Source organism: Varanus komodoensis, unplaced genomic scaffold (assembly GCF_004798865.1).
Source record: "Varanus komodoensis strain SLA01 unplaced genomic scaffold, ASM479886v1 scaffold31, whole genome shotgun sequence".
NCBI classification, from domain to species: Eukaryota; Metazoa; Chordata; class Lepidosauria; order Squamata; family Varanidae; genus Varanus; species Varanus komodoensis.
Genome location: NW_025335780.1, coordinates 5748548 through 5771955, shown reverse-complemented (window position 1 = coordinate 5771955; position 23408 = coordinate 5748548). Strand labels below are relative to the sequence as shown.

Here is a 23408-nt window from a genome sequence, read left to right as displayed (position 1 = left end):
AAACATGACAGACAATTCAAATTTTGATTTGTTTATTTACCCTCTCTGCTGATCTGACAGATTTCCCCATGGAAAATTACCAGTACAAATACAATACGTATATTTTCTTAATATTGCTTTGTGCTGCAGACAATAAGATGCAAAAAGTCTGTTCAAGAATTCAGACTTCATTTTATACAAACTCAGTACAAGCCATCACTAAATTATTCTTTCTCTTGGAATGCTTATATTTTACTGGTTGTGTAGATAAGATATTGCAGTCATCATAGGCTTTGTATGTATAGGTATTGTATAGGTATTGTATAGATATTAAGATAGCTGGGTGTTTGCATTTGAGTCAGTGGTGCTTATAAGCCATTTATAATGGCCAAGTATGTCATGAGGATGGCCAAAACCAAGCCTACACCTCGGTTATATTATTTATTGTCCCCAAACTTATCTTGGACTGGAAACCTGTCTGATAGCCCTGGCATGCCTTGCTCTCAAGGAGAAGACCCCACAGTAAACAACCTATGTATGAAAGGATGCTTCCATCCGATACGAAGGTCCCAAGTCATACAGAGGTTCATAGGTCAAAACCCACAGTATGAACTTGATGTGGAAACAAACTGGAAGGTAATGCAAGTGAGACAGAGCTAGTATAATATGTTCCAACTACCTAGTCCTAGTTAAAGCATTCCTTTGTTACAATTTACATCAGATGGATTGTGTTCAAGACAGCCCCATATACCACACTTTTCAGGAATGTGGATCACGGCTGCCACGTTAACCCTCTTGAGATGAGGTTTTCGTTCCAATAATGGCTTAAGATGACGAAAGGCATCTCACACCACAGTAGTCATCTGAGCATCTAACGAACCACTTGCCAGCCATGCATCTTCCTTGCCTGGATTGAACCTCACCTTGGATCCATTCATTGATTTTCTCCACTAGTACTGAAATTTTAGTATAAACTGTGGAACAATGTCTATTATAGGATTACATCCCCAGTTATTCTTCCCATTGGTTTAGAAATCAATTGCTTGAAATTATCCATATTTATTTTATTTGTTTGTTTATTAGATTTATATCCCACCTTTTATTTCTTGCAAAAAACTCAAGATGGCTCACATCATTCTTCTCCTGCTTCTTTCCATCTTATCCCCACAACAACAACCCTGTGAGTTAGGTTGGGCTGAGAGTCTGTGACTGGTCACAGTCACTCCATGGCTCAGTGGGGACTAGAACCCTTATCACTTGAGTCCCAGGCCTGTGTCCTTAACGCTACACCACACTGGGTCTCCAGTAATATGTTCAGTTATATAATATATAGGCTGTGACTTCTTTCTTATGTCCATTAACAAGGACTCATTCATATACATGGTTTCAAAAGATGTTTGTTTATTTGTTTGCAATCTGTAGATACTCATGAGGGACTTATCTCCCACCCTAGATCCTTGCTCTGTTCTGCTCATACAGGACTTTCTGCTATTATATCTTTGCAGCTCTCTCAATCAGTCTTGGCTTACACAGGGGAATTACAACTCCCACACATCTGGAACAATCCAGGTTGACGAAAGCTGCACTCAGTCATAATATATCTAAGTTTCCAAATAACTAACGGCTTTAAATTTTTAATTAAAGATACCATTACTAAAAGCTATACCATATTTCTGATAAGCCCACAGTATCTGATCGCTGTTGTTGCCCTTGTTTTAGAATTACAACATGTAATTCCCCTGTGTAAGCCAAATCCCTGTAGGGTGTCTGTTCACTCTGGTCAATGCTGCAGAGCTATCATACCATTTAAGTATTATTTCCACATGTACCGTATTCCATTAGGAAGTTCCATTAGGAATTAGTGGGAAAGTGAAAAAGGATGTAATTTCTTTCAGACCATTCACTAACCTACATAAAGCAGATGTGAAAAAAAAGTTGGTCTTCTCAGATTCAACATATCTTCTCTTCGGCATGATTGGGATTCACTCCATCTTTCTCATCCTTCACCATTTTGAGCAGAGGAATTGTTTTGGAATCATATATGTGTGCATGAACAAACACATAAACTGGATGGTCTGGAAAATAAATGAATGGAAAGCTCCCCGGAAGTGCAAAAGCTGGAGGTATTGACCTGTGGACATGATACTCTTAGGCATTTTCAGTCTCCTCACCCCTCCTCAAAGGATTTGAGCTGTGTGAGAGAAAGGCCTTTGCAGTCCCAAAAAAGGTGGGGGAAATGGTGTGTGTATTCCACTGAAAGCAAGGCAGTGCAGAGAGAGAACTCACATGCCCATTTGATGTTCATCTACCTTACCTCATTAGAAACCAGAAGAGTTTGGGAGGGGGATTGTGTGTGTGTGTGTGTGTGTGTGTGTGTGAGAAAGAGAGAGAGAGAGCGTGTTTTGTAAATCTGCAGTTGTAAGTAATAAATGGCAAGCCATGTAGTGACAAGTTAATTCCATTCATGTTACAAGCTCTAGTGATGGACATAAAAAGCACTGCAGATAGTAACCATGGTCACAAGCATTCATTTATTGTGGAAAGAGTGCTTCACATTACTATGTCCTATTGTAAAATGTAATAGGAGATGAGTCTGATATTAGCTGTGTATCCTTATGGATAATGATCTGTTCTATGTCAGATTTCATCGTTGTTTGCAAAGCAACAATGGAATCTTCTTTAAAGCTTCTTTGCCAACTCGGGTAAATATACTTCTATACTCATATTTCTTCTCTGTTTTAAAATGTGACATTAAAGCCTGCAAAAAGATCTGTTGCACACTGCCATTTTGCGCTTGTCAAAGAATACTTGCTGAGTTACTCAAAATAATGCATATTTCACGTAAATCCCTAATTTCAAAGCTAGCAAGTACATTAGTTCTGCTCAAATGCTTAGTAATGCCCTGTGGAATGTGGGATGTTCCCACCCCTTCGAAAAGCAGAACCTGTAACACAGCCTTCCCCAACCTTGTGCCTTCCAGACAAGTTTGGACTGCAACACCCAGAATTCCCAGTCAGTGGCCCTGCTGGAGAATTCTGGGAGTTCTGGTCCAAATGCCTCTGAAGGCCACCAGGTTAGGAAAGGCTCTTGAAAGTCCTGTGATCCACAGAGGAGTTGCAGTTGGACAAGCACAAACCCACTGTGAACTCGGTCCATCATTCGGTCCACTGGTCCCTGAATGGGAAACCATCAGAAATTCCATACAAACCATCTGGCATTTCTGAAGAAGAGCAAGATATATGTGAAATGCATAGATGCAATTAACGGTGAAATGTAGAAGACAAAAGCACCAGATTTGTCACAGATTTGTTTTCATGATATTCCTGTTAAAGAGATTGTAACATGCAGCTGCAGCTGCTAACACGTGTGCCAGTTTATTTATTTAATTAGATAGATAGTTTGTTAGTTCAAGCTTTTATAGCCAGTCACAATAGCTGGACAGTTTACCATTTTCAGCACTTGGTATTATAAATGTTCTATTAACGCAGAAGCCAGTACACCTCTTCCTAAGCACTGGACTGCCATCATAACAACTTTTGACTTTTCCCATCAACATTTCTGTCTTCTGGGGTAAGATATAGGACTGTTTCATCTGTGGGTTTGCTGATGAATCACGTTCCTATGGAACCTTTACACACTTGATGAACTTTTGTATGAAAAGGTAGCTAACTCATCAAGACAGGAAGCAATCATGGGGAATGTCTGGTCCTTCCATTGTTGTTGGATAGTAGCTCACATCAGCCCAAGTCAGCATAGCCAATGTGTGAGGGATGATGGGATTTGCTGTATAACATCTGGAGTGCCACATGCTCTCCATCCCCAAAGCTGATTAGAATGGGGACTGACTTCATAGTCTAATATGTTTGACATAGACATTTGTTTATTTTTTGTTTTCCTTCCCCTCTCCTTCTTCTTCGAATAGAAGTGACCGGAATGCAGTGCTTTAGAAATTCAGGTTCAGTGATTGTAAGTAATTAGTTCTCTTGTTCTTTATTTTCTTGCAAGTTTTTCATATGGTTGATACAAGTGAAAAAAAAAGTAACCAAGTTCACCAGGAGATGAAAAAAAATCTGTTTTGTTTTGTTTTGTTTGCTTTGCTTTTTTAATCACCGCATTTACATTTTCAAAAATCAGCAGTCCCAGTCTAGGAATACACTGGGGAAAGGAAGTGCCCAAAGAATATGCCTTAAATTCCACTGGAGAAATGCAGACGCCTGGGTCGTGGCTAATGAATTGTAAACCTGACATAACAAGGTGTGTCTTAACTCCATGAGTATCAGGTAAAGGACAATCCACTAAAATCACAGAGATTTTAATAGGTCTCCTCTAAATAAGGCTTAATCTGGATGTATTTATTTATTTATTTATTTATTTATTTATTGACATCTATTTATAGGCTGCCTATAATTGCCTATAATTTCCACTGGAGAAAGAAATAGCAACCCACTCCAGTATCTTTGCCATGAAAGACCCAAGTACAGTACCAAAGGGCAAAAAGATATGACGCCAGAAGATGAGTCCCTCAGGTTGGAAAGTGTCCAATATGCTACTGGGGAAGAGCAGAGGGCTAGTATTAGTATCACCAGAAAGAATGAAGCGACTGGGTCAGAGCCAAAAGGACACTCAGTTGCTGATGTATCTGGTGGTGAAAGGAGAGTCCGATGCTGCAAAGATCTATACTCCATAGGAACCTGGAATGTAAGATCCATGAATCAAGGCAAGCTGGATGTGGTCAAACAAGAGATGACAAGACTGAACATCGACATCTTAGGAATCAGTGAACTAAAATGGACAGGAATGGATGAATTTAATTCAGATGACCATCAGGTATACTACTGCGGGCAAGAATCCCTCAGAAGAAATGAAGTAGCCTTCATAGTCAATAAAAGAGTAGGAAAAGCAGTACTGGGATACAATCTCCAAAATGACAGAATGATCTCAGTTCGAATCCAAGGGAAACCATCGAACATCACAATTGTCCAATTCTATGCCCCAACCACTGGTGCTGAACAGGCTGAAGTTGACCAGTTCTATGAAGTCCTACAACACCTTCTTGAATTAACACCAAAAAATGATGTCCTTATCATCATGGGGGATTGGAATGCTAAAGTAGGAAGCCAAAAGACAACTGGAATAACAGGCAAGTTTGGCCTTGAAGTACAAAATGAAGCAGGGCACAGGCTGGTAGAATGTTGTCAAGAGAATACGATGGTCATAGCAAACAATTTTCCAACAACCCAAATGACGGCTTTACACATGGACATCACCAGATGGTCAAGAAAGAAATCAGATTGACTACGTGCTCTGCAGCCAAAGATGAAGAAGCTCTATACAGTCAGTAAAAACTAGACTAGGAGCTGACTGTGGCTCAGATCATGAGCTTCTTGTTACAAAATTTAGGCTTAAATTGAAGAAAGTAGGGAAAAACACTAGGCCATTCAGGTATGACCTAAATCATATTCCTGATGAATATACAGTAGAGCTGACAAATAAATTTAAGGAATTAGATCTGATAGACAGAGTGCCTGAAGAACTATGGACAGAAGCTTGCAACATTGTACAAGAGGTAGGAACTAAAATCATCCCATAGAAAAAAGAAATGCAAGAAAGCAAAATGGCTGTCTGAGGAAGCTTTACAAATAGCTGATGAAAGAAGGGAAGTGAAAGGCTAGAAGAATGCCTTCTTAAATGAACAGTGCAAAGAAATAGAAGAAAACAATAGAATAGGGAGGACCAGAGATCTCTTTGAGAAAATTGGCGATAATGAAGAGAACGTTTCATGCAAAGGTGGGCTTGATAAAGGACCAAAATGGCAGGGACCTAACAGAGGCAGAAGAGATTAAGAAGAGGTGGCAAGATTACACAGAAGAACTATACAAGAAAGAGCTTAATGTCCCTGATAACCACGATGGGGTGGTCACTGACCTCGAGCCAGACATCCTGGAATGTGAAGTCAAATGGGCCTTAGGAAGTCTGAGCAACAACAAAGCTAGTGGAGGTGACAGTATTCCAGCTGAGCTATTCAAAATCCTAAAAGACAATGCAGTAAAAGTGCTACACTCAATATGCCAGCAAATTTGGAAAACTCAACAGTGGCTACAGAATTGGAAAAGGTCAGTATACATTCCGATCCCAAAGAAGGGCAATGCCAAAGAATGTTCAAACTACGGCACCATTGCACTCATTTCACATGCTAGCGAAGTGATGCTCAAAATCCTACAAGCCAGTCTCCAGCAGTATGTGGACCGAGAACTACCAGAAATACAGGCAGGATTTCGAAGAGGCAGAGGAACTAGAGATCAAATTGCCAACATACACTGGATCATGGAGAAAGCTAGGGAGTTCCAGAAAAACATCTACTTCTGCTTCATTGACTATGCTAAAGCCTTTGAATGTGTGGATCACAACAAATTGTGGCAAGTTCTTAAAGAGATGGGAGTACCTGACCATCTTATCTGTCTCTTGAGAAACCTTTATGAAGGTCAAGAAGCAACAATGAGAACTGGACATGGAACCGCTGATTGGTTCAAAATTGAGAAAGGAGTTGGGCAAGGCCGTATACTGTTGCCCTGCCTATTTAGTTTATATGCAGAGCACATCATGAGAAAGGCGGGCCTAGATGAATCATAAGTCGGAATTAAGATTGCCGGGAGAAATAACAACTTCAGATATGCAGATGATAGCACTCTAATGGCAGAAAGTGAGGAGGAACTAAAGAGCCTCCTGATGCGGGTGAAGGAGGAAAACACAAAAGTTCTCTTGAAACTCAACATTAAGGAAACAAAGATCATGGCATCCGGTCCTCTCACTTCCTGGCAAATAGATGGGGAAGAAATGGAGGTAGTGACAGAATTTTATTTTCCTGGGCTCCAAGATCACCGCAGACGGGGACTGCAGCCAATAAATTAAAAGACACTTGCTCCTGGGGAGGAAAGCTATGGCCAATCTAGACAGCATACTAAAAAGCAGAGACATCACCCTGCCAACAAAAGTGCATATAGTCAAGGCTATGGTTTTCCCAGTTGCAATATATGGCTGTGAAAGCTGGACCAAAAAGAAGGCTGAGCACTGAAGACTGAGGCCTTTGAATTGTGGTGCTGGAGGAGACTCCTGCAAGTCCCTTGGACAGCAAGGCGATCAAACCAGTCAGTCCTAGTGGAGATCAACCCTGATTGCTCTTTAGAAGGCCAGATCCTGAAGATGAAACTCAAATACTTCAGCCACCTAACGAGAAGGAAGGACTCCCTGGAGAAGAGTCTAATGCTGGGAACAATTGACAGCAAAAGAAGAAGGGGACAGCAGAGGATGAGGTGGCTAGATGGAGTCACTGAAGCAGTCTTAAGTGGACTCCGGAGGATGGTGGAGGACAGGAATGCCTGGAGGAATGTTGTCCATGGGGTTGCGCTGGGTCGGCCGTGACTTCGCAACTAGCAACAACGTAATTGCTGAGGCTTTCCTAGGTGGCTTGCAGTGCGTAAAACGTACTAACAGAGTAAAAACACATTAGAAACCTATTAAAACACAACAAATTAAAACATCTATGAAAGCAATATAAAAAGGGCCACAGCATTCAGGCTAAGTGTTAAAAAATTCCCTAAAAAGGTTTGACTTTGCTGGTGCTGAAAGGAAAATAGGGATGGCGCCAGGAGAATTTCCCTAGGGAGGGAGTTCCAGAGATGGGGAGCAGCAGCAGAAAAGGCCCTTCGCCTGGTTGCCACCCCTCTCATCTCCCTGAGGGGTGGTTCTCATAGAAGGGCCTCCTCAGCTGATCTAAGGGAGCGGGTAGGTATATATGGGTCCAGATAGCCTGGCCCCGATGCAGTATCTTTGGCAAGGTCTCAGCATGCTCTCTTTCACACAACATGAAGCTCACTGGATCCATTTACAGCTTGCTTCTCCGGCTGGTCTCCGGCTTGCCTAGTCTTGCATTTCTAGGCAACGGAGGTGTGTTATGACAGATGCCTTGCATGTAGAACATGCTAAGATCTGGAAAAGAAGTCTTCCGCTCCTAGTCCCGGGATAGTTGCCCCGACCTGGAAGGGACAGCACTTGATAGCATCATGATCTGACTTGGCATACAGCGTCCTTATATTTACCAGCTAAGATTTAGAGCTTTGATATAAGCCTTGATTATACAGGATTGCTATGTAAAATGACTGGGAAAAATTCTGAACATGCATCAGATTTATCTTAAAAACTTTCCCCTGAGTATGAATTCGGATTCTCAGTGCATCAGTATTGTATTGGTTACATGGCAAATAAGATCTGCTTTGCTTGCATATTAAATGAGGTATATGAAAGCAAGGCAAAAAAATTGATTTGATCTGTAATTAGCTGCTTCCTAGTAAGTGTTTTGGAAAAGGGTTACAGTTTGTCTAATATCCCTTCCATCTGTTGCAAGATGCTTGCTTTTATTTGGATTTCCTGATGCTGTTTTATCAAACATTGCATGAATCATCTCCCATTTGTTTGCCTTTGTCTCCTTTTTATTGTTCTTGTTCCTTTTCCTTCAATTATTAAAACACCGCATTGAATGGAAGGTTAGGATTACACTGCAATTCACATTTGCCCTAGCTTATTAAAACAAATAAACACGGCAGTTATGTAATTTAAATGCGCTTGAGCTGTGGATCAGAGATGCTTTTATCAACACTGGGATGAAGAGGTTGTGTGCATTCGGGCATGCAGGTACAGCTGTTCTTCGGAAAATGGCAAATCTCATTAGGTTACAGGTGCCTACAAATAACTTCTGAAGGAACAAAATGCAAGCCATTTTCTATAAAGTTTCTTCCAAACAGGAAATGCAGTTGATCACACCCTTCAACTTGTGTTAGCAGGTTTGTTTCCTGATTCAGATAAAGAAATGTTCCATTTATTTTACCTATTTGGCCAGTGAAGCATTTGGTTCCCATCAGCTCTCCTTCCCACACCAAGCTCCTGACTGAGGGCTTCATTTTAATACATTGTGTGAAATGAATGAAATGCTGAGCAGGGAGCAGAAAGGCATAAGCCAGAAGCCATATTTTCAAGGCATTTGTGTGAGATTTAATATTCCTGGGCCTTACTCGGTTCAAATGTCCTGAATCAACTTCCTGTAAACTTCATGTATAGTCACTTTTGGAGACCAGGTGAATGTAATCAGATGCACATAATGTGTTCTGATTACACTGTTTGTGCAAATCGCTCCCTTGGGTGCTAGGGATTTCAGTAGCACAAAACGTTTGCACACAGAAGTATAAACACAGACATTACAGAATGAATAATAATTTCCAGTGAGAGAAAACATGCAGTGTTACAAAATCAACAGGCTCTACTTGTCTTTTTTTAAAAGAATGCTCTCTTGATAGGAAAGTTTAAATCCTACCTCAACTTTATTTACAGCCAAATCTTACTCAAAGATGTGTTAGCAACCCAAGATGTATTCCTTCTCTGCTACAGTCACTTGAAAGCCAATGATGGACTAGTTCCTGAAGGAACTCTATTGTTCGTTATTAGTTTCTAGGTACAATTTTTATATTTAAAGTCCAGAACAATCTGGAACTAGGAACACTGCGGGATGGTCTTTTTTATCAGTGACCTGAAAGTTAGTTTCAAGATACACCTGGCACAGTGTTTCCCCATCATTGGTGAAATATCACTGAAGGGTTTCACTGTGACACAACAGGACAAACTGTTCCACACAGCAAAGCAAACAGATGAAGTGTCTCCTTGCACTGGTGCTGGAGGCTCTGAGGCTGAAACTTACCCATTCTAGGTAGCTGAAATGCTGTTAAATACTATAGACAATGGGTAGGCTGGTGGAAGTGGACCTCCCTGCCCCTTTCTCCCTGTGCAGCCTCTTCAGCTGACTAAAAATAGTACACAGAGTATCAGCAGGCCCTGCAGAATGGGGAGAGATGTGATTTTTTTTTTGGAAGGGTGGAGAATTCCAATAATTAAGTGGAACTACATTCTGTGCGCAGAGTCCTTCTGTCAATGCATATCTTGGCTCCAACCCAGAATGTCTTCTAGAGTTTTCTGGACAGTTAAAGGGGGAATGTATGTACTTGTCCATTTTTTAATGTTGCCCATCCAGATGATAAGGGTGTGGGTCCCACTCAGATCCCTGTAAACATTTTTTCCTCTTTATTCCTTCACCTTGGAGGAAGAACAGAGTCTTTCTCAAAGTTTTGCAGTTTCTCTTGTGCTCCTTTCTGTGTACAAACTGAAAAAATTGGCAAAAGGAGTTGAAAGAAGAAAAAGTACTGAAGGAAGAGTAGGAGGATGTTCTTCTCTGCTGGAGAGGGTTGGGAGACCCTTTCAGAAGACAAAGAATAGATGGAGAGGGTGCCTTAAAAATGGGGTCTGGAAAGGAAGAAGCATTAGGAACTCTGAAAGTAACTGCGGCATTGTCTGTTGCAGGCATTGCTAAGCAAAATATGCAAGTTCTTCACGGGGAGGAGCTGATTCATCACCATCATTTCCGATGTCTTAGGCGTAGCTAAAGGAAGCAAACCCATTCAGCTGCTGCATAAAGAAGCAAGGGTATCCTAGAGGAAAGAATGTCAATGTTTTCTGTATAAATTATTATCTTCCTGTGTCCTGTTAAGAATGTTTTCATTCTAGTTAACTTAGTTAGCATAAAACTTATCTACTTAAATTGTGCTACTGATCGTAAAGCCATGCATGTAGGTTGCTGCTTTATGCACTGGGCCAGAGACCCTGTCTTTTGAATATATCACTGCAAACACAGGTTCTGAGGCAGCAGTGCCCAAATCTAATCAAACAGCCGAGTGGCTGGAAACTGGGGATGGTGGTCCCACCCAGATGGACTTACACCATCTTTACACACCTTGTCCTCAGCAGCTGATTGGCAGGGTTGCTGCTTTGATTATTGGGAAATCATTTGTGATTAGGATTTCTTCCAAGTACAAACATTGAGCAGGATGGATAAAATGTATGCAATTTTCAAAAAAAGTGCCTTCTTATTTTGTTGCAATTGGGTTTTTATTTCTTTTATATTAGCTTAAAATTCAGTGGAATGCAAGCATTTTAAATCAGGCTTTATACTCTCTTTTTAAAAATGGCATTTGATTAAACAATTTGATTTAAAGGGTGCTTTTCTTTGTAAATTAGAAACCATGAAGGAGTATATATGTATACATAAATGCTTTATTGTAACCCTTTAAATTACAAAAGAGCAGGTAGAAATTGATATAACAGAGTAGTTCTTATGTTTCTGTTACATATTGTGACAATAAAATAACTGCAACAGAACAAATTATGTAAAAAGCAGCCAAACCTGAGAAAATTTGTTTGAGATCAAGCATTGTATGTGGCAGACTAATTTATATACTAAATTTTCCTAATTGTTGTGAAGTTGACACCATGGGCTATGGTGGGTCTGCTTTGCTCTGTCAAGTTCTGTTAAATAGACCCTGTATAACATGTTCTGAATGTGTGTACATGTATAATATATATATACACTTATCCCATTCTAAATTAGGTTAATCCTATATTTAGTGGTAAATCAATATATTGGAGTAGGCATATGGTCCTGGAAATATGTGAGATATTCATAGGGTAATTGATCCATTTTTTAATTTTAAATAGCCTTTTCCCTTGGTGATTTAAGTCAGCAAATCCTTGCATGGAAGGAGCCTGCTTCCATTTTCATTATCCATATAGCAGTGATAACGTGGGTACTCCCTTCAGCGCTAGAGAAACCTTTTCTCCTGACATTTCCTTGGGGAACCTCTGAGTCCTTTTCTTGAGCTTGCAGTCCTTTTCTAGCACTGAGAAGAGAGGGAGGAGAAGGTGCAAAGAAGAAGGCTGGAAGATAGCCAGGGGGACTCTCTCCCTGGAACTTCCCCTTGAGGCCCACCCCATGATGCCACTGGAGTCCCTTCTCCTCTGCAGAGATGACGGCTCTTTACCTGTCCATGCACACTGAATAGGGAGGCCTTTACAGGGATCCAGCATCTCTAGCACTGACATGGGAAGCCCTGCTCAGCACTAAAGAAAGGTTTCTGCATTTGGGTGAGAAGCCCTAAGGGCCAAAGTTGCCCTGTCCCCACCAAAAGCCTATCCACTGAGAAGCTCAACTGAACTGGGAAGAGAAGGATCCTAGTCTGTGAACAATACGGATGCTTTCTCTGCTTTCTGTCTTTATGTGCCATTAGCTCTCAACCTTGTGAATACTTTGTGCTTCTGAGTCAGGGTAAATTTCTGCTGGCAGGAAAAAGTCCTCTGCTACCTTAAAGCTGAATTAGTTAATGCACAATTGATTTCTAATGTCCCATCTTCTTAAAAGTTCGTTTTATAGTTGAAATGTAGAAATGTAAGAGTATCCCCTTAGAGATTATCATTGTTCGGTTGATTTCAGAAAAAAAGCGAAACATCTGTAATTCAGTGGAACCTATTAAATAGTTTGTTCTAAGAGCTGTCTCCACATTTACAAATGGACTGTTAGTTTTGTTATATGGAAAAGCAGTGCCCATGTTTGGCAGTTTCGTATTTTATCATTGTATTATTGCAGTCTTTGGTTGTTTTGCAAGCTGCACTTTACTTCTTTGATATTTTTCTTTGAATACATTACTGCCTCTGCAGTTTATTAAATTAGTGTGAGCTGCAGAGTTCCCACTGTACTCCTTTAACACATTACTGTCTTGCTACTTTACTGCTTAGCATTGTTTGGTTTCTTTTGTGTCTCTGCTAAACACTTTTAGTGATCTAACTGTTCTTACGTGTCTTAATCTGCTTTGTTTATTTTGACTATTTGACTGCATGTTAATCAAACAGCAGTAATGTTGTCATGTACCTGAGAAATGAGGTCATTGGAGAGAGAGCTGCATTTGCTCATTTCGGTGGTTAGGGACAGAGAGGTATAGGATGATGGGAATTGTATATGCCAGTACATGGGAAGTTATGTCAGCTCTTCTGGTTTTTCCCCAACCAGAGGATTTTGGGCTACTTCATGGCCTTGCGAACCTGCTTTTTATAACGGTATTTTTATTACTCATGATCTAGTTGTGGATGAGGAGACTGACGCGGCAAGTATCTCTGAGAGACAGGTGAAGTGTGGTTCTGTCCCAGCTTTGTGTCTCTTGGTGCATATTACAGGATCAGTGTTGGGCACTGACCAGGGAGGGACTCCTGCTGTCTCTTGTAGCCCTCACCAGTCAACCGGTTAGTTCTGGTGTACTGGCCACCTCCGTCTCCCTTTCTGGAAAAGGACACGGATGTCATCGCCTCCAAACACTCTTTTCCACGCTGTAAAGCTCAGCCAGCTCTTTGGTTTTCTAGAGAATTGAGGCTCAGGAAATAAGCAGGAAGATGGTGCAAGTCTCACAGCAACTCTGACCAGAGACAAGTGGAAGTGTATCATCTTGTTTACTTTATAGCAGTGAGAATGGCAGAGTGATCTTACTGCTCCACGTCTGTGGATCTACAGGGAGCTGCCCCCCAGAGCTCCTTCAAGTGGCGAAGGGGCTAAAATCTAGGAAGGGCGCTTTGGAACCCTTAAAAATCTGTTGTGATGTTTGTGAGGAACACTGAGGGGAAATTATTTCCATTCACATTGTCTGAGATGCCGCCATTGATGCGATTCCGTATCGTGACAGGAGGAAATACCCTTCCATCACTTCTCTCTTCATATAATTGCTGTGCTTAACTGTAATAAAGGGCCACATGTTCATTCTTTCTTATTTATATTTTAGATGGAAGACTTTATTTGAAAACTACTGTAATGTACTGAGCTTATCGAGCTTACGTAACGTGTGCTACAGTTCCAAGAACTCTGCAGTAAGACGTTCACCATTTTGGAAGTTCTGCAAAAAGAAAGGTGCTTTCCAGGCAACTTGGCCACTTCATGTATCCATATGCAGAAGTTTTAAGCTTTCTGCAAGAGCAGCCTCCACTGTTTTCCTGCAGCTTTTCTATGGGTTGCAGAGAATGTTTCTACAAGTTATGTAGCACTCTTCTTACCAGCCAGCGAGCAAGAAAGTTGCAGTTTTGACACCTCCTTGTACAGACTGGCCAGAACAAGACCTTGCATTCCCTTTTCAATGGAATGAAAACGGTGTTCTCCTCTGATTCTCTGAGCACATCAAACAAACCTTCCACAGTGTCTGCTTCTGTACCTGAAGACTATTAATGCCATAAATAAACCAGCAAGACAGTAGAGGAGTGAATCTTTCTAAAAGGGACATAAAGAGGATTCCTAGAAACACAAACTAGGAAAAGACTAATCACAAAGTTACATCAGTTCCCCCCACCCCAAGTTCTAGGAGAGAGTTTTGTTTCCCTTGAAGACAAGTTTTTCCCTCATACCTTCCTTCCAAGAGATCAACTCAATGGCACATTGCAGAAGTCAAAACAATTTGATCTTGGAATAAAGAAGTACGGAAGTAAATAATATGGTTTTACTGTTTGCAGTAGTCTCTTTCTTTCAGTAAATAAAACAGATAAAAGATGGGTTGTAATTTCTCACTCTAAACTGGCAGTATTTGGGGAGGGAGAATAACAATGCTTCTTATTGAAACTGTTGGTCAGATGTACAGTATATAACCACAAACCACACAAAGAAGGTATTATGTATGCAGTAGAATACTAGATTTTAGGAAAACAACAATTTTAGATAATATGTTTTGTCACCCTGTTGGTCCAAAATGACATCTTTCTAATTTTAACGCATGCAGGCATGTAAATATTTGTCCTGAAGTCACAGTATTAATGAACGCGATCTGAAGCATTTGGGGAGGCCAGCCACTTCGTATCTGCCTACTGGGCAGTGCTCTGAAACAGCCCTTTCGAGAGTGCATTGTGGCTCGAGAGCAAATCAACCCTCCAGAAATATTTTTATATGTCAATGTCATATTATTTCAGCATTGCTGGGGAGGAAGCCCCCCCAGAGGCTAAACAGACACGTGATGTATTGGTCCAATACCATGTAGAGCTAAGTGATGAAGTTGAAGTCTTATGTCCTTCCTACCTACCTTGCCTTAGGCAAGGCAGGATGCGTGCTATTTTTACTGTCTTTATAAATGCTAAGATACCTGTTTTCCACCCTTGTGCTCATAACTGGAAGCAAGCTGCAACTCAATGCTCACGACATCTGAAATTATCTTCCTTCTTCTGCATACTTCTCCAACTTACCCCTTTAAAGACTACCTTGAAGATCCATTATCACATGGGATTACGCTTAGCTTATCTGTGATGTTCTTTGCAGATACAAGATGCAATGCCATATGAAAACAAAACCGGAAATAATTATGACTGTCAAAACTATATCTGTGTTCAGATTGAAATAATTCTGTTCCTAAAACTCAGCCACTCAGTGTCTGTAATTTGTTGGTGTTGTTCAAAACTCTGTTTTCGATTCAGGGTGGTTGGGGCAGGGTGAGTGGCCTCAATTTGATTTACCATCCAGAAATACATTAAAATATAATCCCATGGAATTAAAGAAGAAACGTTGCAAACTATGCTGTCATTCAAACATCGTTACCTGATCATTGTAACAGATGCTTGTTTTTGCTTTTTTAAAAAAATGCTAAAAACCTCAGAAAAACTATATTATTTTTAAATGCAGTCTTTAAAGGGTCAACAGCTGTTATTAGACAGACTTTGTGGCAAATTCCTAAATTATTTATATGAGAGGAGAGAGGGGTTTTTTTTAAGGCTTTCAAAAAACCCTACAAATGAAATCTGTAGTAATACCTACTACGCTCTTGCTCCTACAGAGAATCATCTGTAAGTAGGTTGAATTGTTTTACAGTGTATGCTTTTCAGACTTTTTGAGTATGCATCATTGTTTGGTTTGGTGCATAGGTAAATGAAAATGCTGAGAAAAATGAGGAAAAGAAGTATATCATATTAAAACAAGTGTAAATACTACAGCTCATGAATTGCTACCGTATGATGACTTTGGGTTTCTTTGCCTCTTTTTAGTTACACACGAAGGGTTTTTTTCCCTTTTTGCCTAGATTATGAAGAAATGTTGTGTTCATGTTATTGTTTAAATGCTTTTGTAATCTTAAAGATATTAATGTCTAGTTGTTCTATATTATAACCACCTTTGCGTGCTATGCAAGCCCTTGGAACAGAACATACTCATCTTCATGTAGGACCTATGAAAATTGTCTATTTTTATCTATATATTTAAAGTTTTCTAAAAATGAGAAAAAGGTTATTATGAATTTTGTTGTACAAAATATGTACAAAAATCTGTTTTTACATCATAATGCAAGAATTGGAAAAAAATTTTCTATGGTAGCCTAGTTATTTGAGCCTGATTTCAATGTAAGGACCACCTTTACTGGTATTGTATTTAATTTTCTTTTTTTTCTCCTCCTTTTCAACAATCTGCTAATAAAACTGTCTGAAATCTGCTGCGAGTTTATTTACAGTCCATCTTTATTAAATTTTGCGAAATGTGTAACACTGAAGGAATATTTACTTTCTAATGGGAGGCGTCTTAAAACAACGCAAGTCAGCTCTTTGCAATGCGAGAAGAATGCTGGATGATTTCATTTAACATGCAACTGCTTCTACCTCTAATATGAATTACTGTGTTGAAGAAGGAAAAAACACATCATAAAAGCATACTCTGTGGTTATTGTTTAACAAGCAGATTTTCCATATTTTGTTTCTTGCCAGCTAAGCAAACTTCCCCCATCTGCATGATTTATTTATGTACATTTCTCAGTTTATGAAGCTGTTATTTGTACCTTTCCCCCCTTTATATTGTGATATTCCCAGGATTCTTATTTTACAAAGCTTTGTGCTGAATAATGTAAAGTGGACATACTGATGGAACAAAACATGTTATTTCCATAACTACAAGAGCATGGAAGATTTCTCGCACTAACCTACTTTCTGGCGCTTGTATCTTCTCATCCTTTTCCCTCTCGTGTCTTTCAGGCAAATCAGGCTCGGCAAGTTATTTAAAAACTTTTAAAATCTTAATGCATGTTCCTACTTTTACTGCAAACATTTTAAACATTGAAAAGGGTGTTTAAAATAGCGGAACATTTGGCAGCCTTAACATATATGCTAACTGAATTAGAGGGATCCTTTTTTTATGAGGGATTTCTTTTCAGTCCAGAGAGGTATATTTTTAAGTATTGTAATTGCTTCTCACTTCATTTCTCCCATTCAAACATTTCCTAAAATTGTTAACCCCTCTCCCATTTTAATCACTTCTCTCTGGGCAGGAATGCACATAAGATCTCGTGAAAACCTTGTGAATACCTGTCTTCCAACATAAACCGATTGTTAAACCGACCCGAGACTTCGGTAATGGGACAGTCTAGAAAAGTTTTAAATTAATAAATAAATCTGAAATAAATAAACATATGATACGATGGGTGACAGAGAACTGCATTTGATAGTCTCACAAGACAATTTCACACTTTGCCAGCATGGAAGTGTTATCCATGTAGAAAATACGTGCTTAACGTAATGGAGACAGTATATACATAATGGTGCCTTACGCTTATAGTAGAGAAAGTTACTTCCATTTGAAAGCAAAGTTAGCAGAGTTTGTTCATTAGCTTGGGCGCTGATCCCTACTAGCAAAGTTCTACTGTGTGCCAGGCACAGAGGAACAGTTTGCATGACGGGATTGGGGCAACAGAACTTACATCACTTGGAAGTTGTTGCCCCCTGAAAGAAACCGTGACGCTCGTGTTCAAATGGCATGGAACGCAGCAGTAGTGAGAGTAATTAGGGAAATCTAACCAGTATCTGTGGCAAAGTTACCAAGACTTTATGGCCTGTTAGCTGCATGACACTCGTGTGAACCGGGCCAAGAAGTCACTTCATTGTGGAACAGATGCTTTGAATTGCTTTTTAATGTGTCAGTAGTAGCAAGCATCTTCAGGATAATGTGATCTGGAGAAGTACTGCCTGCACATATGAGCTCTTCCATTTCATGTTTATTCTTCCAACCAACCCCAGGAACAAATATAGAAAAATGAAAGTCATCTTATACCGATTTGCATGCTGAGCAACCAAACCAATGCGGTGAGGCACGACATGACAGCCTGATCCAGTTTTACTGGGTGAGTTTCACTTGGTACAGCTCAAGGATATTGACCAGGTGCTTGGACAGGTTTATGCAATCTCCTTGTGCTGAATGCTTGCTCCTCCCAGTGTATTAATGACAGCAAGGAAGGGAGAACTAATTGGGCTGGGAGTGCACCTTGTGAAAGGAAGTGGCACCATGGCAGCAGTGAGACCACTCCTGAAGAAATGTTCCTCAGCCTGGAAGACCTTAATAACTGTAGGCTGGCAGCAAATGCTCCTTTCCTGGCCAGGGTAGGTGGCCTCTCACCAACTCCAGGCCCTCGCGGAGGACACTGATTACCTGACTCCTTTTCAGGCGGGTTTCAAGCTAGGCTTTGGCAAGGAGACAGCTTTGGTCATGCTGCATGATTCCATGGAATTACTTAGCTCCTAATTCCAGTGCTGGAGCGAGAGGATACAGCAAGCCATGGAAAGCACTGGCAGCACTTTCACAATGGGGTATGGCATTGTTCACCAAGGTGTAACTGAGCTGCCAGGTCATCCAGAAAAGGCTAGCAAAGTAAAAGGTCCAAAAATGTCACCCTTCAGAGGCATGCAACCAATCACTGTAATCTCAGCATTGATAAGTACTTCTCTAGCCATGGCATGTCTCGCTGCTGAGATCTGGAGAGATTTTATATGGCGAGTGGGTTCTCTTGACATGACAAGCAATGATGCCTTTTCATCTTGTTCTGCCGTGTCAACTGGTCTGTCAAGTCATCCAAACCCCTCTGTCGTGCACCCGACGTGGAAGAAGGTTAGTCTCACGGGGTTCACCAGGAAGGGACCCTGCATGCGCTTGCAGCATCTCCCTTCCATTTGTGCTCCTGCACCTACTGCAGAAGGAGGTTGCCAGTTGCGCAAGCTTCATCTTGTGAGCACGCACAGACTTCCTCTTGGCTCAGCTCCCTTTGCAAGACCAAGATGAACACCAAGGAAGTACACAAATGCTATTGAAGGATGGGTTCTGCTAGGGTTCATTCGAACCCCACTCTGGAGGCTATTCATAGGCTGGGATTTCAAAAAATAACAAACCCTGACCGATGTTTCTACACCACTTTATCCTGGAGTTGTTTTGGGGGCTCTCTGGGCTTCATGGTGTTGTTTGTTTACAGTAGAGATGGGCTCCAGCAAACCCTGAGGTCTTATTGAACAGCTGTGTTTAATCCGAGGTCATCTGGTACTGGAATTGCATGCAGGTGGAGTCCGTTTGGCTACTTACAGTATGGGTCACAGCAAACGGGGCTGAATACTTATGCAACCAATAAGTGCTGGTTTGTTTTCATTTTGTTAACTTTTGTGCCGTAATAAAAATATTTGCACTTTCCTGGTGTTGCGTATCCTGTGTACATCAAGGAGTAGCAATGCCAATTCTGTCCAGTTTATTTCCAGGTTCTAACGCAACAAAATGTAGGAAAGCCCAAGGGGGACGAATACTTCTGCAAGGCTATGCAGCAGAGGAGAGGAGAGCCTCCGTCCTGCATGAGTGAGCTCGTTCCAAATAAACTGAAGGAAATCAAAACGCCAAATCTGTGTTTATAGGGAAAAGACCACATGAAAGTGATATGCAGACATGCCATCAAAGGGAAGCAAATGGCATTACACGCGTGTTGCTACCTTACTGGCTCAAACACTCTCTCACTGGGGCTATTTCATGAGGAGCAACTGCCGCTGCTTTGAACTGGCAACCTTTGCTTGGAGCTGTGCACTCCTGGAGAGCATGAGTTTTGCAATGGTTAAGGTAGCTTTATTTCAACAGGTGCCCATGACCCCCAGGTGCTTGGACAGGTGACCTCCTAGAGATTCAGGACTCCAAATGAAAGACTGGAGGCTCCACCTCTAATGCCTGTCCCCTAAACCTGCCTCTTGAAGCCTATTTCCTTAGCTACATTACTTCATTTACTGAGATTAAATGCAAAAGTGCGGGAAATGCCAATACTTGGTATAGGCGTAATCACTTGCTGATTGTGTAAAAGTGTGTGTGTTCTAGAAACTTTAAAAGAAAGTTTGTGGTAGAGGCAACCGTACATTCAGAAAAGGAAGTCTTTGTGCAAAATAGATCAAGTTCTCAGAATAAGCACTGGTGTGAAACTTGGGGTTAACTTATGCAAAGGCTGTTCCGTGACACTTGTTTGCTCTGATTATGTGCCATTTGGTATATTTTAAATGGGGGTTGGCAACATCTGGGCCCAAAATGTTGCTGGACTCTAATTCCTATCAACTCCAGCCAGAGCCAATGGTCAGAGGTGATCAGAGTTGTGGTCCAGCATCATTTCGAGAACCATACCTGAATGCTACAATTGTGTTTAACAAATAAAATGTTGTATGAATTACTGTTACAACTGGGGAGGAAGGTTTACAGGGAAATGCCCCACATAACCAACCAAACAAGACCTGCTCAATTTTGCACACACGAAACAAGTTGTATGAGTCCAGTTGTCAATGAATGACCAGTACAGTTGGCAATGAACTGCACTGATGAAGTGAAAGCAAACACTGAGGCACAGTTTTGAACCAGAAGTTAAGACATTTGGATCTTTGAGAGAATGGAAGCTGAAAATCATCCAGTCGGTCACAACAGGCACTGTGCAGGAATGAGGTAGGTATTCTCAGCCGTGCAAAAAGTACTCTAATAAAAATCACATTTATTTGAAGAAGCTCATTTTATCGGACATATGACAAACATATGTCAGATACATGTCAGACATATATGCCCTTCCGCCCCCTGAGATCGGCAGCAGGGGCTCTCCTCTGGGAGCCTTCAGTGAGAAACATCAGGAAGCAAAGTACCCGGAGGAGGGCCTTCTCTGCGGTGGCGCCTCACCTATGGAATGCGCTCCCCAGAGAGATCCACCTGGTGCCGTCGTTATTTGTTTTTCAGCGCCAGGCTAAGACCTTTTTATTTAAAACTTATTTTAATTGCTAAATTATTTGGATTAATAGAATTTTAAAAATTTTAGCCGAGGATGCACCGGGGGTTTTAAACAATTTTTTAAAAATTGTTACACTGTTATTATTTGTGTATTTATGTATCCTTTGTGAGCCGCCCAGAGGCTTTGTTGCGATGGGGGCGGCATAGAAATGTTTTAAATAAAATAAATATGACCATTGGGCGACGTACTCCAACATTCCTCAGCTCACAGTCAGAAGGAACAGCATAATGAGCTCTACCATTGTGATTTGTTCATATGTGTAATATTTATGCATCATGGCAGCCCACCAAAGGAAACAGAATTAGGCCTCAATGCTGAGCTTAGCAACACAGGCCCGGTCAATTCTGCTGCCTCAGAAGGGGATGCCTGGACTGTCCTGCCCCCAAAGGGCCAAAGGAGGTGCGAATGGGGTCACACCCATAGAAGGGATTTCCGTATCTCTAAAGTGAGAAGTTTGAGAAGACACTTTTCCAACTGTCTTCTCAAATCAGCCCTCAGACAAATGAAGGCTGGACAATGAAGCAACGTCAAATGGACATTACTAGCAGTGGCATCTTTTGTTCATTTTTACTCAGCAGGAGGGAGGGACTCTGGAGCTTAAAGGACTGCCATTCCCCTTGCTAGGGCCCTAATGGGAATCAGGGACCTGCCCCTGATCTGAAGTAAAAAGAGGGCAAGAGAAGGGAGAAAGTTGCAGCTGTTAGACACAGATTTAAAGTAATATTTTGTGTATGTGCAGGTCTGTGTATGTAACGTGAAGAGATGGCTGAATCAATTCTCACACTGCAAACTACGCATACCAATTCTGAATGTTTCCCCACATCCAAAAAACCCCAACCAGCCAAACAAACCCTGCAAATAAAACACTAGGAGAACAACTAGACTCTTTCTTCCTGAGATGCTAGTTTTCTCTCTGTAGGTTGTTTGCTCCCAGGTGGACATTCAGGAGTCACTCCCCTCACTTGCAGTTTTAAATGATGTAATATAGACATTCCACATGTTCACTATGCATGTACAGTAGACTTTTGGGTGTCCTTATTAGAACAAGATAAGCATGTCTATTTTTATCATGCTTGAGTATTTCCAAGCAGTAAGCTCGCCCTTACCTGTTTTGATGGGAGAAAAGATGGAAAGAAAGAGAAAAGGCATCACTTGCGACGTGTGCCGCATGGAGCTCTGAACACAGGACACGTAAAAAGCTTCCTTCTTTAATCCAAACTGACAAAGATTCATTTAAAATTTGATTTGAAATTAATTGTGTAAATCATTGGTGAGATTATTTTATTAGTATCAGCAAGCATTTCGCCCATGAATTTGATTACTGAATTAATCAGATTGTTCGTATTTATTAATTCATGCTGTTCGTCCTGTATTCTAGGCATGAGGAAAATGGAGTGCATGGGCTGTTTGTCTGTTTATCCCTCATTACTTTCTCCCATTCCTTCTTAAGCTAGACTTAAATATGATGCAAGAAAAAGTTACCTGTACAACATTCAGTGTAGTCAAAATTGAATTTCAGCTGCTGCAAAACTGCTCACCAAATTTGTGCACACAAATTTGTGAACAGACACCGGCTCAAGGTCCCAGTTACATCAGAGGTCAGCACACACAGAGGTAAGTTTCCTTTCCACGTGTGCCATCAGTGTTAAGCTGTGTTGGCAGGTGAGGTAGATACACCCCAGCGATGCTGACAAAGAAGGTGGGAAAGTCCACGCTCATGTTCCAGGCAGTCCTGAACTGTGATAAGTATGAATTGATATATGGTGTTTCAAACACTCTCCCCCATTTAATCTAGTGGGGGGGAAATCAATGATTTTACTTCTTCTGGCATGACTGAAGCAAATGAGAAGCCATGCATATAAGTTGATCCGTGTCAAAGTGGTCCTGCCAAGAGCTTTTTAAGGTAATTGGCTAATTGTCATGCCCATAGATTGTTAGCCTTGGACTTGTTCTGATCATTCATTGTGGGGAAACGTGGGTGGGAAAGAATAGCGTGTCTATGTTCATCAGAAATTGCTCACTTTCCATAATGTTGCAGAAAATGGTACTGGGGACAGCAGTACCCCACAAATCTGTGAACCCCCTTGACTCTCTTGCTTTCTTTCAACAGGCTTTTCTTTCCACAGTCCGACTTTCCACTTGGTTGAGCTGAATTGGCACCTCCTCTCCCAACATAGCTGTCCTTTTGTGCAAAATGTACTTGTCTGGCTTCTTGGATCATTTCAGCCCGAGACGGGGGCCTCTCCCTGAGACGTTCATGCCATTTGAGAATGTTACAACCAATGAACAATTAGTACTGGTCGCCAATCCATAAGGTCACAGATGCGGCCCATTGTTTTAATCTGAATAAATGTACTGTAGGCATCTGTAATCAGATGGTTCCAAACACTAGCACTTTAATTAATTAATTAGTTTTAAATGTTTTTATCCTGTCTATACTGAAATGAATCT

General features: G+C 41.0%; 1 protein-coding gene across 2 annotated transcripts in view; it reads left to right on the top strand.

Annotated features, from left to right (window-relative positions):
* DACH1 (dachshund family transcription factor 1) overlaps window positions 1-16347 on the top strand; it is a 396438-nt gene extending 380091 nt beyond the window's left edge. The window contains exons 11-12 of one of the 2 annotated variants that reach the window (XM_044437901.1): window positions 3902-3945; window positions 13677-16347. In XM_044437901.1, the coding sequence (XP_044293836.1) occupies window positions 3902-3945; window positions 13677-13694 (62 nt within the window). In that variant the 3' untranslated portion in view covers window positions 13695-16347. The remainder of the gene's footprint in view (window positions 1-3901; window positions 3946-13676) is intronic. The other variant, XM_044437902.1, reaches the window with a different exon arrangement.
* Window positions 16348-23408: the final 7061 nt, after the last annotated feature.